Raw genomic sequence first — 14,642 nt, forward strand, 5'->3', positions numbered from 1 at the left:
TTGTAATACAAGTTGTCTTCTCCTGGTCAGGATCTGGGCTCCCGTTCAGGGGTAAAGGCTGAGGTGATGTTACTCCTCATGTAGAGCAGAAATTTTCTTTAGATTTTTCTGTTAGTTGCAACACTGCAAGGAGCCTAGTGCCTGCTACTAATAAAAAGGGATATGAACCTCATACTGAGAAAAGAACACTGCTGACTCAGCTGCTATCACGAATTTTCTGTAATTTCCTTATTGACCATTCAGACGTTTTATTCAAGAACAGCCCATCTTTGTGAGCTGATAACCCCGTAAGACACAGGAGAAGAAGCAGAGACCCAGCCACAACCCTGAGCACTCATCTTCCCAAGTGCTGTGGCCAGCAGAGGCACTAGCCTCTCGTATCCACCTGCCTGGTCAGCTTCTCCTTCTGGGAAGAGCTGGGGAACAGCTCACTGAGCAGCACTGGCAGCTTTGGCAGGCAAATGCCTCTTTTACACTTGCAAATGGTCAGTTGCTTATAAACAGGATCATCTGTCAAGTGAGATGAGGGTACCAGTAGCCTAGGCACATCCCTTTCAGAGCATGTGTGCAGCCAGGGTGCTGGTTCCTGTGGTCTGTAGTCAGTTCTGATGTGGATCACAGCTGCAAAGCTGCATAGGGTATGTTTGTTACCTTGTCCTTGAGTTAAATGGTAAAGCAGGGATTCACTACCCTTATCCAAAGAAACAAAAGCTACACTTTTCTGCTAAAGATGCTAATAACCTCCTCCCAGGGAATGGGGAAGCAATTTCATTAACAGCTCGTAACAACTCCTTTGTATTGAAACATATCAGTCTTTTTTAGATCCATCTTCTGAACTGTGTCCACTTATGTCATGCGTAGTAAATATTTTGTAATCCCTGTTATTTTCTTTCAAATTTTCTCCAGTTCTTCTCAATTCCTCCAAAACAGGATTTAATACTCTAACCAAAACTCAACAGCATTGAACCAAGTGAAACAAGAACCTCAGTAGCATACAGGACATGTCCCTGCATCCCCAGCATCTGACTTGCCACTTTCCCAGTGACATCACTGAGTACTCAGCCAGTCAGTGTCACTTTAAGGCATTATGAAACCTTTCTGCTTAGCTCACTTGCTAACATTTAGTGTTTGATTGTTTGCCTGAGATTCAGAGGGTAATCTCTGCTGTCTCAGACAGAATGTGGGTGGAAGTGGCTAAGTTGAAGATAGCAAGATTCAGGGAGTCTGTATCCCACCATTGCCCAAACATGACAGTCTGTTTCCTAACACAGGCAGACAAGCACACAAAAATCATCCTGCCCTGTGCCCCAGACCTGCTGGGGTTCATACCTAGGACAGAGACAAACACCATCTGCACCCAAGTCTGTTAGAAGTCCTTAAGCACTTGACACAGAGCAAAACGCAGTGCCCATGGAGATTTCTACTGAGCAGCCTGGATGGGGGAGGATGAGCCATGTCTCAGATACACGAGTTTGATTTTTATTGATCTGAAGACTTCTCCCTTCTATGGGTAATTTGTTTTAGCTTGGCTTGCCATGTCGTGTCCAATAATGTGTGCGTGCCACAATTTAAGATTGTGTATACATGGATGATTACACAGCACAATAATTTGTTAAGCCACACTAATTTAATGATATGCTAATACATTCACTATTAGATTTCCTCTTTCCTTAAGAGCATGTGATTTAGCATGTGTTGATTTAGCATCAGGTTGACTCTCCTTTAGCTTGCGATCACATTTTCTTTGCTCTACTTTTTCTCAAAAGAATATTCTGTCACATCTGAGTACAGCATTTGGTATAGAATTCAGTATAGAATTTTTCATTTTCTCTTCACTGAATTACATCACACTGAATTTAGAAAGCACTCCTGTTTTCTTGGTTTCACTGTGAATTTTGATCATATCCTCTACAGAACCTGTAACCATTCCCAGGTCAATGAATGTAATACTCTCAGGTCAATGATGATTTTTTTAGTAAATCATCAAAGTTTTCAATGAAATTGCTGAATAGTACTGAGAGCAGGTTAGATTTTTCTCCTTCTCACACTTCAAAAGGCCTTCAGATTTCACAAAAGGTCAAACATATATGTATATTTAAAATAATATTTTTAGCTGCGTCAGTTTAAATTTTACAAAAAATTCATTTAGACAATATTTTCCTAGTTTTATATGAAAATGATACACTGGAACTGAATCAAAAGCCCAATGAAGTGAAGATCTATCACAGCCTACTGTTTTTACCTAATTCCTTAGCCATTCATCCTGTTAAAGAGGAAAATTAAATTGGCTGACATGATAGGGTGATGGCAAACCAGTGTTGCCTAGTTTTTATCACTGTATTATCCTCTAGCTACTTATAAATTGCTTGTTTAGGAGGTCATGGCAGAATCTGTGCAGGGATTGTGTTAGGGCTGCAATAGGTTATGTAAGGTACTTGTCTACATTTCAAAATTTTCACACTTCAGCTGTGCTGCTACAGTTAAAACAATAACAGCCTTCCACAAACCCGCTATCAGTGTCAGTGCAGTTCAGCTGGAATAAATATGTTAATTCCAGAGCACGTACTCTACACCTGATTATTTGGTTCAGTAATTGAAATAAAATATGTCACATCTATGCCCCAGCTTTACTTGACCTTACTAGTTCATCAGTGATGCCTGTCCTTATCTATATGGCTATGCCAATAATACGAAGGCTGAGAGTCAGCCATCTGTGAAGCTGTTGTACAAGAAACAGCTCGCTTGTTAGTCCTGAGATCCTTTCCAGATTGCATGAAGGATCAGCCTATTTTAGGGAACTCATGAAGGCTAAGAGAGTTAAGAGGTTACTGGAATTTTGGCTAGAATTAATCAAGGCCTTAGTTCTGGTATAGCGGTACAGAACTGCTGTGAGAGATGCTCCGTGTCATAACATCCGGTGTTAGGAGATAGACAAAAACAACCTCTCCCTAAATTTCATTCTCATTAAAACTGCTGACATATAGCTGGAAAATTTTGAGCCTTCCACAACAGGTATTAAAGATGAAAATTCCTTCATAGAAGCAATGAACCATCAGAGTATCAATGTTGAATTTTATTGGTCTTACTGTCAAGACCTTTCACAGCCTCTTTGTACACCACCTGTCCATGCTGTTCCTAGCACCAGTCATTATATCAGGAGATGTCATCTTCCACCTTCAGCTGGCTCAGGACATCAAAATTCATCATCTCTGTGTTAAATTTTCAAACAAACATCTTTCTTGAGCTCAATCTCTTTTTGGGAAGACATCCCTGAGGGTATCTTCCACTTCATTATCCCCTCTTTTTCTGATGACTGCAAAACAAATGGCAACTGATGGGATGCTGGGATGCTGCTCTTCATTTTAATTAATAGCATCTCACTTTTCCCATCAGTTTCTCTCCTGTGTCTGCCTATCTGTTGTTTCTTATCTATTGGTTGGGCTATAAACTTTTCATGGTAAGGGAAAATTTTCAGTTTGTAAATGTACACTGTTCAAATGTACAAGTGGTCTGTAGTTAGAGCTCCTAAGTGTTACAATAGTATATATAATAAATGAACAATAAAAATCTAATGATTCAAGCGATTAGGCACTTTTCTATGCCAAATAAATTCATATTTTCATATTATTTCTGATACCTCCTTTGTTTAGACTCATCTTTGTTTCGTGCCTATCATGGCTTTTGTCTAATCAAGAAACGTGGCAAAGTATTCATCAAATTTTCTGCTGAGTTGCTAAAGCCATTCCCAGAAGGAGACTTGTCTGCCCTGCAAGGAGCTGAAAACTGTGAAGTACGCTAGAAGCTCCTTTTGGTTATTCTGTTGCAAACAGTAAAAACACACAGAGAGATGCTTCAGGATTCACCTTGTCAAAACAAATCCATTCAGTTACTTCTGCCCCCTAATGACTGCTTACAAGTAATTCACTTTGGGGTTTTTTACAAGCAAAAGAGACTAGTATTCTTTCTGTTAGTGATACACAATGTTCTCACTCAAAATCAGTAGATGATGCATACCTATAGTATTAATGACTCTAAATCAAAACACGTTGATGGAATGGCATAGCTTATTCCCTTATTTGCTATTTTCCATCAGATTTTACATGCGTCTTCCTTTGATTTCAGCTAAAATCCTATCAAAATTGTTTTTATAATTGATCTCCTAACACTCCAAAGGCTAAAAGTCTAAAGTAATAATTTAGTGTTGTCTACAAACTGTCTAGTTGGAAATGTCAGATTTAACTAATGCAAAATTTAAAATGTAATAAAGAGTGTACTCTATTTTTTCTCAAAAAATTTAATTGCAGAATTATTTACAGGAGATGAACATAAACAATACATAAACCAATTGAAAGAGGCAGCTTCATAAAAGAGCCATGGGGCAAAATAGTGAAGCACATTTTCTTACAATCAGCTGGAGGTGAGTAGAGAACCATGAAAAAAGAATAACTCAATAATAAAACAATTTTCAAATATGTCTTCAAAGTAACAAATAACATTCTGGTAAAGAAGATATTACTGAGAAGCAAGAAATTATTGTAGCAATGAAACAACATACTGTACATTCAATTTAGGTATCCTGCATGCTACTAAATAGAATTTATCAAAAGAACCATAAAAGCATGAGAAAGAGAATTACATAAAATAGTTTAATTCTAATGAAGTGTAGCTTTATACAGATGGTGAATATTTGGCACTCAGTTCATCCTCATTGTTGATATGATTTCTTATGTATATATATATTTATATATATTTATATATACTTTTAATGATAACTAAACAGCTAGTTTCCTGGTTCTAACATTCCTTGAAGTTCTATAGGAGGCATTTAATTTAGTCCTTAGGCCACACTTGATTATTTTGGCATGTCCATGGTAAATGAAAGTATGTTTTGTCTCTGTACAGAAAATCCTGCACAGTCATAGTGGCTTTTCTTCAGGAAAGAACAGTTCTAGAGCATATAAGCCAGGCTACTTGAACGGGAATTTTATTTCAGTCAGGAAATTAATATATAAATTGAACTAAATAATACATACATGCTGAGCCCTTTTAAAATGAGATGGCCATACTATTAAACCTCCAAAGGGTAAATCAAAGCATGGATATGAGCATGTGGATTCCATGGGTAATTATAAACAAAGCTGGCATTTCTTTGTGAGGACTCTCTTCAGAGACTCGAACCTACTACCGAGCCCTCTGCATGACTATGACCTACCTGAAAGGAAAAATGAGCTCCTACAAAGTAGTGGCACTCTTGCTACCTTGAACAGAGAGTCCTTCCTACCTCAGACTTGCTGAGTCAGATATTGATCTGAATTATATTGATTCAGATTTGATATTTCTCTCTGGTTTCAGTTTCTGAGCATTGATTCTAATACAACCGGGATAAGAACTTTGCCTGGAGCTCTGCAATAATCCGTCTCACAAATAAGAAACTTGTATGACAGTGAAGCTTTAGGAAGGGGAAATAGTGTGTTGAATGAAAGAATGGCAAGATAAGGAGAAGAAAATTCCTCACTAATGGGCTGTGTTTCTGAATAATGACTATATATTCAAATAAGCCTCCCCCTCATTTATGCTTAGGTGAAAATATTCATGGTTTTGTACCTAGAGAAGTAAAAAATCCTGTCCAACAAAACCAATTTAGAAAAATAACATTTTGGCCTTAATAAAATATAGAATTAAATTGCCAGCTGATGAAAACTGTTCGGTGTTTCCTCAGTTAAAGAGCAAGCCGTGTAGACAGACTAATTTACCTTAACTACAACCTGACTTCAAAAACCTGGTTCTCTTCTGGCAATGAAGGGTAATGGGAGAAAAGCTGGGTGTGGAAAGGTAGAGCAGTGAACTTGCAGTCTTCTTCTGCGATCATCTTTTATGAAATGCAATATGCATATGAGAAAAGATCTGGAATACTGTTTTTAGATACAGAATCATAGAATTGTTTGTGCTGGAAAAGATATTCAGTAATGAATGCCATGGCCTTTTTCAGCTATTGGAATTTTATTTCATTAAGAGGAGCTGAATCAGCCTACATTTGCTTGCCAAATTTTCTTTTGGGCAATGTTCCATTTCAATTTTGGTTTTATATTTGCTGTTCCGAACAGCCTATTATGTAGTTAAATAGCTACAGCATAATGCCATAGAGGTATCTGCATCTCAGAGATAAATTAAGCAATTTCTGTGGATACAGAGGGCTTAATTCCTGACAGGACTGTGTATGCATATGAGTATGCCATAAAACATCTGTTCCTGAAAGATGGTCCCTGGAGGTGAACATGGTGAATAGCTGCTGATGGGCCATGGGGCTGCAGTAGGCAGTGAACCTGCCACAGCTGTCAGTGTTGAGGATGAGCTGCAAGAAAGTGGCACAACCTACAGGAATGTGAGTGTTGCCTGTGGTTCCTGGGTCCAGTTGTCCGGAACCATGACAGTGAAAAATCATTATGTGTATATATAGATATATGTATATATCCTCTTTCTGTTCTGTGCAGTATGAAATGGTGGCCTCTCATCTGCTGATCCTGTCCATGCAGAGAGAGGCGTCCCCATTGCTCTGCCATAAAAGAACCCTTACGGTTAGGGCTGAGTCTCACTAAAGAGCAGCTGCCCAAACCAAAGCACAATCATCATGCCTAAGTCCTGTGCCCCATGTCATCCCTCATGTTAGTTGGGCTGGAGGGCAGACTAGGGGAGAGAACAGGGCGCTTGGGAAGGCTGCTCGTGCAGCAAGTACCCCGGATGGATCTCTCCCGCTAAGAAAGCGGGGGAAAATGCACTTGCAAAGGGGAGACTTGCCAAGATTCCTGACCAAGAGGGCTCAGCTGTAGGTGCTATCAGTTCCCATGCCTGGCACCGCCAGGAGTCTCCTCTGGCACCCTCCCAGGGAGCTCTTCCACTGCAGGGACCTCACTGCCATCGTCAGGAGCAGAAAAGGCAGAGATTGTTCTGAAAGGTTAATTTGATGCTCATCACTCCCTGCCTACTCCCTGGAGGGATGGTGTGAGCACTGATTGCCCTCATCTCTGCTTTGCTCTGGTCTTCCTCCTGGTCCAGCAAGTCTTTGCATCTCCTTCAGCACAGGCTCAGACTGTGAGGTCCCAGATGCTGGAAGGGTGCTGTGGAAGGAAACTCCCCAGCAGCATGGGCACAGGTGGGAGAACCGCCCACATCCTGCCATGCTGGGTTACCTGTCCCAGCTGCAGCCCAGCCTGGAGTTTGTGTGTTGGCTAATAAAGTGCTTGGAGATCCTTCTGGATGAAAGGCACTGTATAAGTGTGGGTGTCAACCTGTCATACACCAGGAAGCACCTCTCTAGACATTAAGGAGTCTGTTGATATTCCTCACCTCGAGCTCAGTGGGCGGGTGGTATCCCTGCATCATAAGATGCTCTAGGAACAGTAATGGGAGTAAGGTTGCTTCATGATTCATTTAAGCTCTCTTACACTGAGGCTCTGGTTTCACAGGTTTTCAGTGCACACAGTTTGACACCTGGAGCTACCAAACCAGCTTCAGACCTCAAATCAGCATGCACAAACCAGCACTTGATGGGTCAGCCTCTGGTGTGCCCCTGCCACTGGTGCCAACACTGAAATGCTGAGGAGGACATCAAACCCACCAACTGGGCAGGGCAGGCTCAAGGCTTTGAGTGCAGAAGGCTGAGCTGGGCTGATGTGGAGGCCTGCTGCTCTGGGCAAGGGGCCAGGGGGGACCTGCATGGAGAGGGCCTGGGACAGAATGGTGGCACTGCCTGAGGTGCCATGGGGCCAGGAACTCTCAAGGGCACTGCTTCTGCAGGCCACGAGGAGGCTGCGAGCCCCGTGTGACACACCGGGCCACGTGTGACACTCCATCACGTAGCAGTTACTTGCAATATCACCCAATGACCAAACATACCTTGACTATATACTAGATGCAGTGCTGAGGAAGTAGAGTACTAATTTACTGATACAGCAGGACATGGGCTTATTTTAAAACAAATAATTTCCATTATATGAATTACATGTTCTATCTATCTATATATATGAAATTCACACACTTTCCTATGCACGCTTTAATTCCTTCCTGATTGATCTCAAATCTAATATAGTGTCAAGGTTTAAGCATGAATTAAAATATCGTTTTTTGGTATTAAACTGTACAATGTTGTTCATGTTTGCATTCTGCCAAAGGCCATTCTAATCAGGTGGACATGAAATAATAAAACACTTCATAATGTACTTCACCAAATTACAAAGAATTTCAAATCTAAAAAGACATACAAAGCAAAAATAAGTATGGCAAATATCAACAATTTCACCATTCAGGCCTTTTTCCTTATTTAAATTTTCTGAATTCTGTTTATTATACTTGTGTTTTACAGGCAATGACTAAATGAACAGAGACTTTCTATAATTTTAATGTGTTAAAATACATATTAGTCCAGTTAATATTTAATTAAACACTAGACCATTTTGCTATATTCAGCTGTTCTGAGTGGGTCTATACCATGAACTCTCAAAGGAGAAAGCATTCTAGTTCCTATCTTTACGTTTATTTATGTTCCTCCTATGTTGGTTTTTTAACTGACTTTTATTTTTGTGATGTGGGGTCAGATTACAATTGATCTGGTTTTATGTTTATTAAGATACAGGGTTTCTCATGTCAGAGACTGAGGCAATCTGACTTTGATTTATTTGCGACACAAATATGGTAAGCATAATGTTATCTTTCTAAACTTACCAGATGTACAATATGTAAATTTAAATGGCTTACTTGCCTTAAAAGATATCATGTTACCGGTACAATAATTTAATATATTGCACTTCAAAATATAATGTGCACCGATAATTTATTGTCAGATTTGTTGGTAGGCATCTAGTTTACTTTTGATTTTTTATGATTTTTTTTTAGTAGGGTTTTTTTTTGGCTTTTTTGTTTGTTTGAACAAGATGGAATGAGCAGAAATAATAGATTTATAAATCTTCTATTGAGCATTTTCTTATAATGGCATAGGAAATGTAGAACACAGACTCCTCCAAGTCAGCATTATTAGGCCAGCTGGGATCTCAGTTTATCTGTAATCTGTTGGGCTTATAATTTCTCTTCATAAAGTCTGATTCCTGGCAGGATCAGGTACAACTTGTCTTAATCGCATGACCTGTTGCTGCAGGCAGGAGGGTTCAAGCGAGTAAGGCAAGTGTGATTCCTCCTGGAAGTGTACAGGAAATCAGATAAAATGTATCAGCTGCCATATGTATATATGTGTACAGGTGTGTGTCTCTCTATTTCAAATTTCTTCAATCTAGGAAAAATACTGGCTTTGGTTTTGTGTGGATATTCTAATTAGCAGCTTCACTTTAAGATATCAGTTTTCAAGACTAAAGATGCCAATGTTTGCATGTACTTTTGTATTTAAAATAGTACAACAAATATAGGAAGTAGCATCAATATTGTACACTACCTAGGATTAACTCTTTTCTTAATAGAAAATGCCTTGAAAACACAAGGGATGGGAAATATGTTTTCATCTATAGAAGAATATTTCAGGGATTTATTCTTTTTTATTCCTTTTTTTTTCTTTTTTTTTTTTTTTTTTTTTTTGCATTCTTCAAGGATATACATTCGTCTTGGTTTTTGCTTCAAATATAGTTTAAGGCTATTTGGTAAAGTATATACCAGATACCAGGCTCAATTTACAGGGGTGTCTTCTCACAGAAACTTCTCAAAACTTCATCTCTAAAGATATGTACCTTGAAGCCAAGCATGCTTTATCAGCTGTCCAAAGACAGAACTCATGCTTAATACCACACGCTGTAGGAAAAAGAGAAGGAAACAAACAAACAAACAAAAGAAAACAGATTTGAAGCAATGTCAGATCTGCATAACCTACGGTACTTCATGTTTTCAGTCATCCATCAGGTCGCAGGGTGTGTGGGATTTGGATTTAAAGTGCTCAACAGGTGAAGAACCAAAGTGCTCGAGTATAATTAAATAGTTGTTCTGCCTATGGCTAAATACATTGCATTTGTTAAAGCAGGTAAACAGGGAATGCGATAACTGGGGCTGTCTTTCTCACGTGATTCTCACTGTTTTGACCTAAACTTGTGTTCAGTAGGATTCAAACCTTGGAATTGGGGGCTGCAGGTTACTCATTTTATTGCGTCTTCACCTGAAGACTTCTAAGGGCTGGATTGCTTGGTTGGCCCTGGAAGGTAGGTGAAGTGGAATAATTCTGTGTTAATTTGTTTTAAGTGAAAGCCTCTTAACTGTGGTAGCTACCACTTCTCTCTTCTGACAATGTGAGGCTTGAAAATATATTATTTTCCTTATATTCCATGGCTGGAAATCACTTATCTCTTGAGTCATGGTTTTTTCTGTCTGAAGCAAGCAAGAACCTTATTCTTGCCATAAATGATACTGCATAGAAAAATAGTTCTAAAAAAAAAAATACAACTGTAAACCACAGTTCACCTTTACCTTAACATAACCATTTAAACTTATATATACTTACCACTCACATTCATATTTCTTAAACTGTTTACAACATCACAACTGGCATTTTAAACAAGCAAGATTTTTTTGTTCTCAAGGATAGCCTGGAAACTCAATTGTTCTAACAATTTGAGAGTTTGAAATAGTACATGTAGCACAGCTCTTGAAATGAAAGAGAGAAGGTTTATAAAATAAATATTAACATGTAAAAGAAGTGTTAAAAATGCAATGAGTGGTCCAAAGGAGCAAGTATAACTTTTTCTTTACTCGTCTTACTACAGAAGATCTAACTTTTTAAGGCTTCCGTTTTCCTTTCACCCATCACTCAAGTCCTCTTGCATTACAATTTTGCTTAGGTTTCAGAGTGTCATTATACTGCTAACAGCAAACGTTTCTTAGTGGACATTCCCACCATCACCAGACTTGTATGCTTCTTGGTTTCTGATGAACTTTGGAGTTCTAGTGGCTGGATATCCCTGTTCATCTCCAGAAACTCGAATGAGATGAGAGGCCTAGTGTTATTTTGCAGTAGCAAAGATGAGAAGAGTGGCAGAGCGCATGGGTAAATATGTTAGCTGGATTCTAGGAAAAGAAACTGGAGGTCAAGGAGATAAATGGGTTCTTTCTTTCCTGCTCTTTACATTTGTAGCACCTTCTACTTGGATTAGCTAATGCCTCTAGTGAATGGTGAGATGCACCCATTTATAGTTTGTTATTCTTATCCCTAATTATCACACTTTTTATAAAAATATAAATAACAAAAAGTAAGCTGGGTTCCATCTCAAGAGGTGTTTCTTGTTGTCCTCTGAGAATATATTGGATAAGTCAGGTCTTGACAAGCCCTATCCATTGTAGCTGATTGTAAGTCAGACAATAAATACAAAAAGAAGTCATTCTTGCGGTGAGCTCAGCAAATTCTGAGGAAATCAAAAGCATTCCACTGTGCTTATGGCACAAAGAACACAACAGCAAGGGCATATTCAGTGGAGAGAATGAGACAAAAATTACCAGGTAAGTGACAAACTGTACAAGCATTTTGTTTAAAAAAGGAACTCTGCAGCATTCTGTCTTTAAAGCCGGGTTTGAGCCTCTGGGATATAGATCTCAATGCTGTCTGCACGCTCTGTGGCTGAATTCTGCCGGAAGGAGGCTGCTCGCTTGGCAGCCATCAGCCGTCTTCTAGCCTCTTGTCGTTGTCTGTCAGGTAGGTCCAGAGATTTTTCTCTTGTGATAGGGAATTTTCCTTTTGGGGGCTTCTTTGGTACAGGAGGAGGAATCTTTCTTTCTTCCTGCAAAAGGGCATTAAAACTAAGTGTGAGCTGCATGCAAAAGGTACTTGTCAGCAGAGCATGCACATCAAAGACATGAAATGCAAAATACTGATTACATACATCAAGCATGCTCAATTTGTGCTTGCCCATCAGCTGACTAATGGATTACATGAACAGCTATCCACACTAGGAACACTGACAAAACCCTTTTATTTGACAACCATTATGCATTCTGCGGTCCTGTGCCTAAAAAAAGACTGGGCTTCCTTCCACTGTCCTCGCAGGTATCGGCACATGCAATCTGCACACCTCACTTTCATATGGATTTGTTTAATTTTAGCTGACACATTATTACACTCATTATAAACAGAAACACACACTGTCTCTCCAATAGGAATTCAGCGCATCTGTGTGGTCTGATCAAGTGAAAAGACTCTCTAAGATTACCAGGACAGGATTTTTGATTAAATTAATCATACTGAGTTTAGCCTCAGCTGGATATGAGATAGCAGCTGTGTATACTTGTCTATTAGTTTAGTCTCCTCCAGGAATTCCTATATGGAAACATTCAAGCGCCAACCAGAGAGAGAACATAGGGCTAATTGTTCTGCTTGCAAGCCTGGGCCATTTTAAAGATAATTATTCTGAAGAATTATCAAATTATAAAGTGAAAGTCAGTAGATTTTGTTACCAAAGTAGCTGTAAATTTCTCTGCAGGTGTTAAATCAAGAATTGTTTTGAAGTATGAAATGGATATTTTACTCCATTTAGAGACCGTGAAGTATCTATCATATGAGGGCCTATAATCAAGGCATTGTACACCACTTTAGCTTAGAAGAGATGGACCTCTGGAGGTGATTTCATACAATCCCCATTCAAAGTGCTCTTGAGATTAGATGCAACTTTGAAGTTAAATCAGATTTTTAAAATTTCATGTTTAATACTGGACTGCATAGCCCTGAAGATGAAGACTCCACAGCTTCCTTTGTATACGTATGGTTATTATGATAGATCTGGTTATTATGATAGATCTTTTTGCCATACGATTTCTTAAGGTAATGGTAATAGTGCAGAGTATGGGCTGTTCCTTATGGAGAACACAGTTAATTTGATGCACAGCAGGATTCAAATAATACAAAAATTGAACTGATACACCTATGGTTTACAGATTCTTCTTTTTTTTTTTTTGTTTGTTTTTTGGGTTTTTTTAAGCTAATTCTGAGTCTACTACCAAAATGCAGTAGCCAAGACTAAATAACTATGGCTATTTAAAAACATAGTTCTACATTAAACAGGAACAATGCACCAGCCCAAGATGCTATTCCCTGTGATAACCAGTTCTGCCTGTCTTTATTTTCTCTATTTCCTGTTTTCAAACACGACCATAAAGGCTCCATTCCTATCATCCGATTTTATTTTTTTCTTCCACTTTTAGTTTTTTCCCTCTTAGGAATATCACTGTTGCTGTCACTATAATAATTTCTTACTTCCAGTTGTCACTAGTAAGCAAGAGTTGCAAACTCACCATCCACCAACCCGTTGGCTGAAAATTAAAATCCAAGAGGAGCATGAAGAAATGAAAAAGTTGTCAAAATGCCTCCTAATTCCTCCCAAACCAAACAAGTATTCACCTGAGGCCAACAGTACTGACTCAAACCAAATGCTGTTTTCATCTGACTGATACAATAATCAGCAAGGATAGTGGGATAATCAAGGTAAGGGATGAAGTTCTAGAGAGGGGAAAGGCAGTTTCAGAATTACACTGCTTTTATGGGCAATTTGCCACCTTTGGTTTGTAAGCATATTGTGGGGCATCTCCCAAATGGTGGAGTTGCAGGGCAGAGGTGCGGGCAGTTTGCCAGTAGCACTTTGTCCCCCAAAAGTTTGTGGGCTGAGCTTTAGTATGACCTGCACTATGTTTTGTCACATGCTTTTACCTCATTCCTGGTCTATTATCATTTGTGTCATGCAGGCACGGTTAAACACTGCAGTGTTCAGGTTTGAGCTGCCCCAAATTTAGCAGAGATCTGAATTTACCTTGTTTAAATTCTTGGGCTATTGTCTTCAGTCTGAATTAATAAGAACATATTTCTGTTCTAGCCTGTAGAATGTGAGTCAAATAATTTGAACAAAAGCGTCATGGAGTAAACTAGCTTAGCAAAATCCATTTTATTTATTATATAATTCAGCTCAACATAGTTAAAAAAGAAAAACCTCCTCAGATCTGATGAACGTTTCCATGTAAAAATTGGGCCATGCCAATTAAATACTTTGCAGGGTTAGAAACCTATCGTGTTTCACTATTGTATTTAACACAAGGAGACTGCAGAACTACAAATGGGGAGTAAATGGTATTGTCCATGGTCTTCTTACCTTCCTTTCAGGTGATTCTATTATTTTCCATTCATTGAGTTTCAACTGGTGCAGTTCATCAAACTTCATGCTGACATCTTCAATTGAGAGCTGCAATAAGTCCCAGAAACCTGCAAGGTCCTGGGAAGTTGGTCTCGGCATGGCACTCGGGTCCTGTAGTGCACAAAGGAGAGAATGTGAGTACTCCAGGAGGCTTTCAGTGGTGTGCACTGAAGCAGGAAGGGCATCGAGCCAGATTTCATTGCTGCAGCACTGCTCAGTGCTGAGGCTCTGTGTGCTCTGCAGCTGGGAGCTGTGACTGGAAAGCTGTGCCTCCTACACAACCCAAACATGAATGAGTTGGATGTCACACGCGAGCTTTCTTGAATTTGTGGCATGGGAAGTTCCTTAGCACCATATGCTGTGCTGACCTGCATTTCTAAAAAGGAACAAGCTGACAGCCTCTGTCTGCTGATTATTAAAGGCAAGGGGAACGTGGTTTGTATTGCAGCCAGCCTAAAGTCTTTCTGGTTAAAAATTACAATAGCT

General features: G+C 39.2%; 1 protein-coding gene across 10 annotated transcripts in view; it reads right to left on the reverse strand.

Annotated features, from left to right (window-relative positions):
• Nucleotides 1-4,278: 4,278 nt before the first annotated feature.
• The window catches only part of DLGAP2 (DLG associated protein 2), a 342,864-nt gene continuing 332,500 nt past the window's right edge, over nt 4,279-14,642 (reverse strand). For 8 of the 10 annotated variants that reach the window (XM_017739302.1, XM_017739303.1, XM_017739299.1 and 5 more), the window contains 3 exons: nt 14,115-14,267; nt 13,267-13,284; nt 11,346-11,759 (listed from right to left, as the gene is read on the reverse strand). In XM_017739302.1, the coding sequence (XP_017594791.1) occupies nt 11,541-11,759; nt 13,267-13,284; nt 14,115-14,267 (390 nt within the window). In that variant the 3' untranslated portion in view covers nt 11,346-11,540. Of the gene's footprint in view, nt 11,760-13,266; nt 13,285-14,114; nt 14,268-14,642 lie in introns of all 10 variants that reach the window. The other 2 variants (XM_017739294.1, XM_008637654.2) reach the window with 2 other exon arrangements.

The sequence above is a fragment of the Corvus brachyrhynchos genome, unplaced genomic scaffold (genome assembly GCF_000691975.1).
Source record: "Corvus brachyrhynchos isolate BGI_N302 unplaced genomic scaffold, ASM69197v1 scaffold136, whole genome shotgun sequence".
Lineage (NCBI taxonomy): Eukaryota > Metazoa > Chordata > Aves > Passeriformes > Corvidae > Corvus > Corvus brachyrhynchos.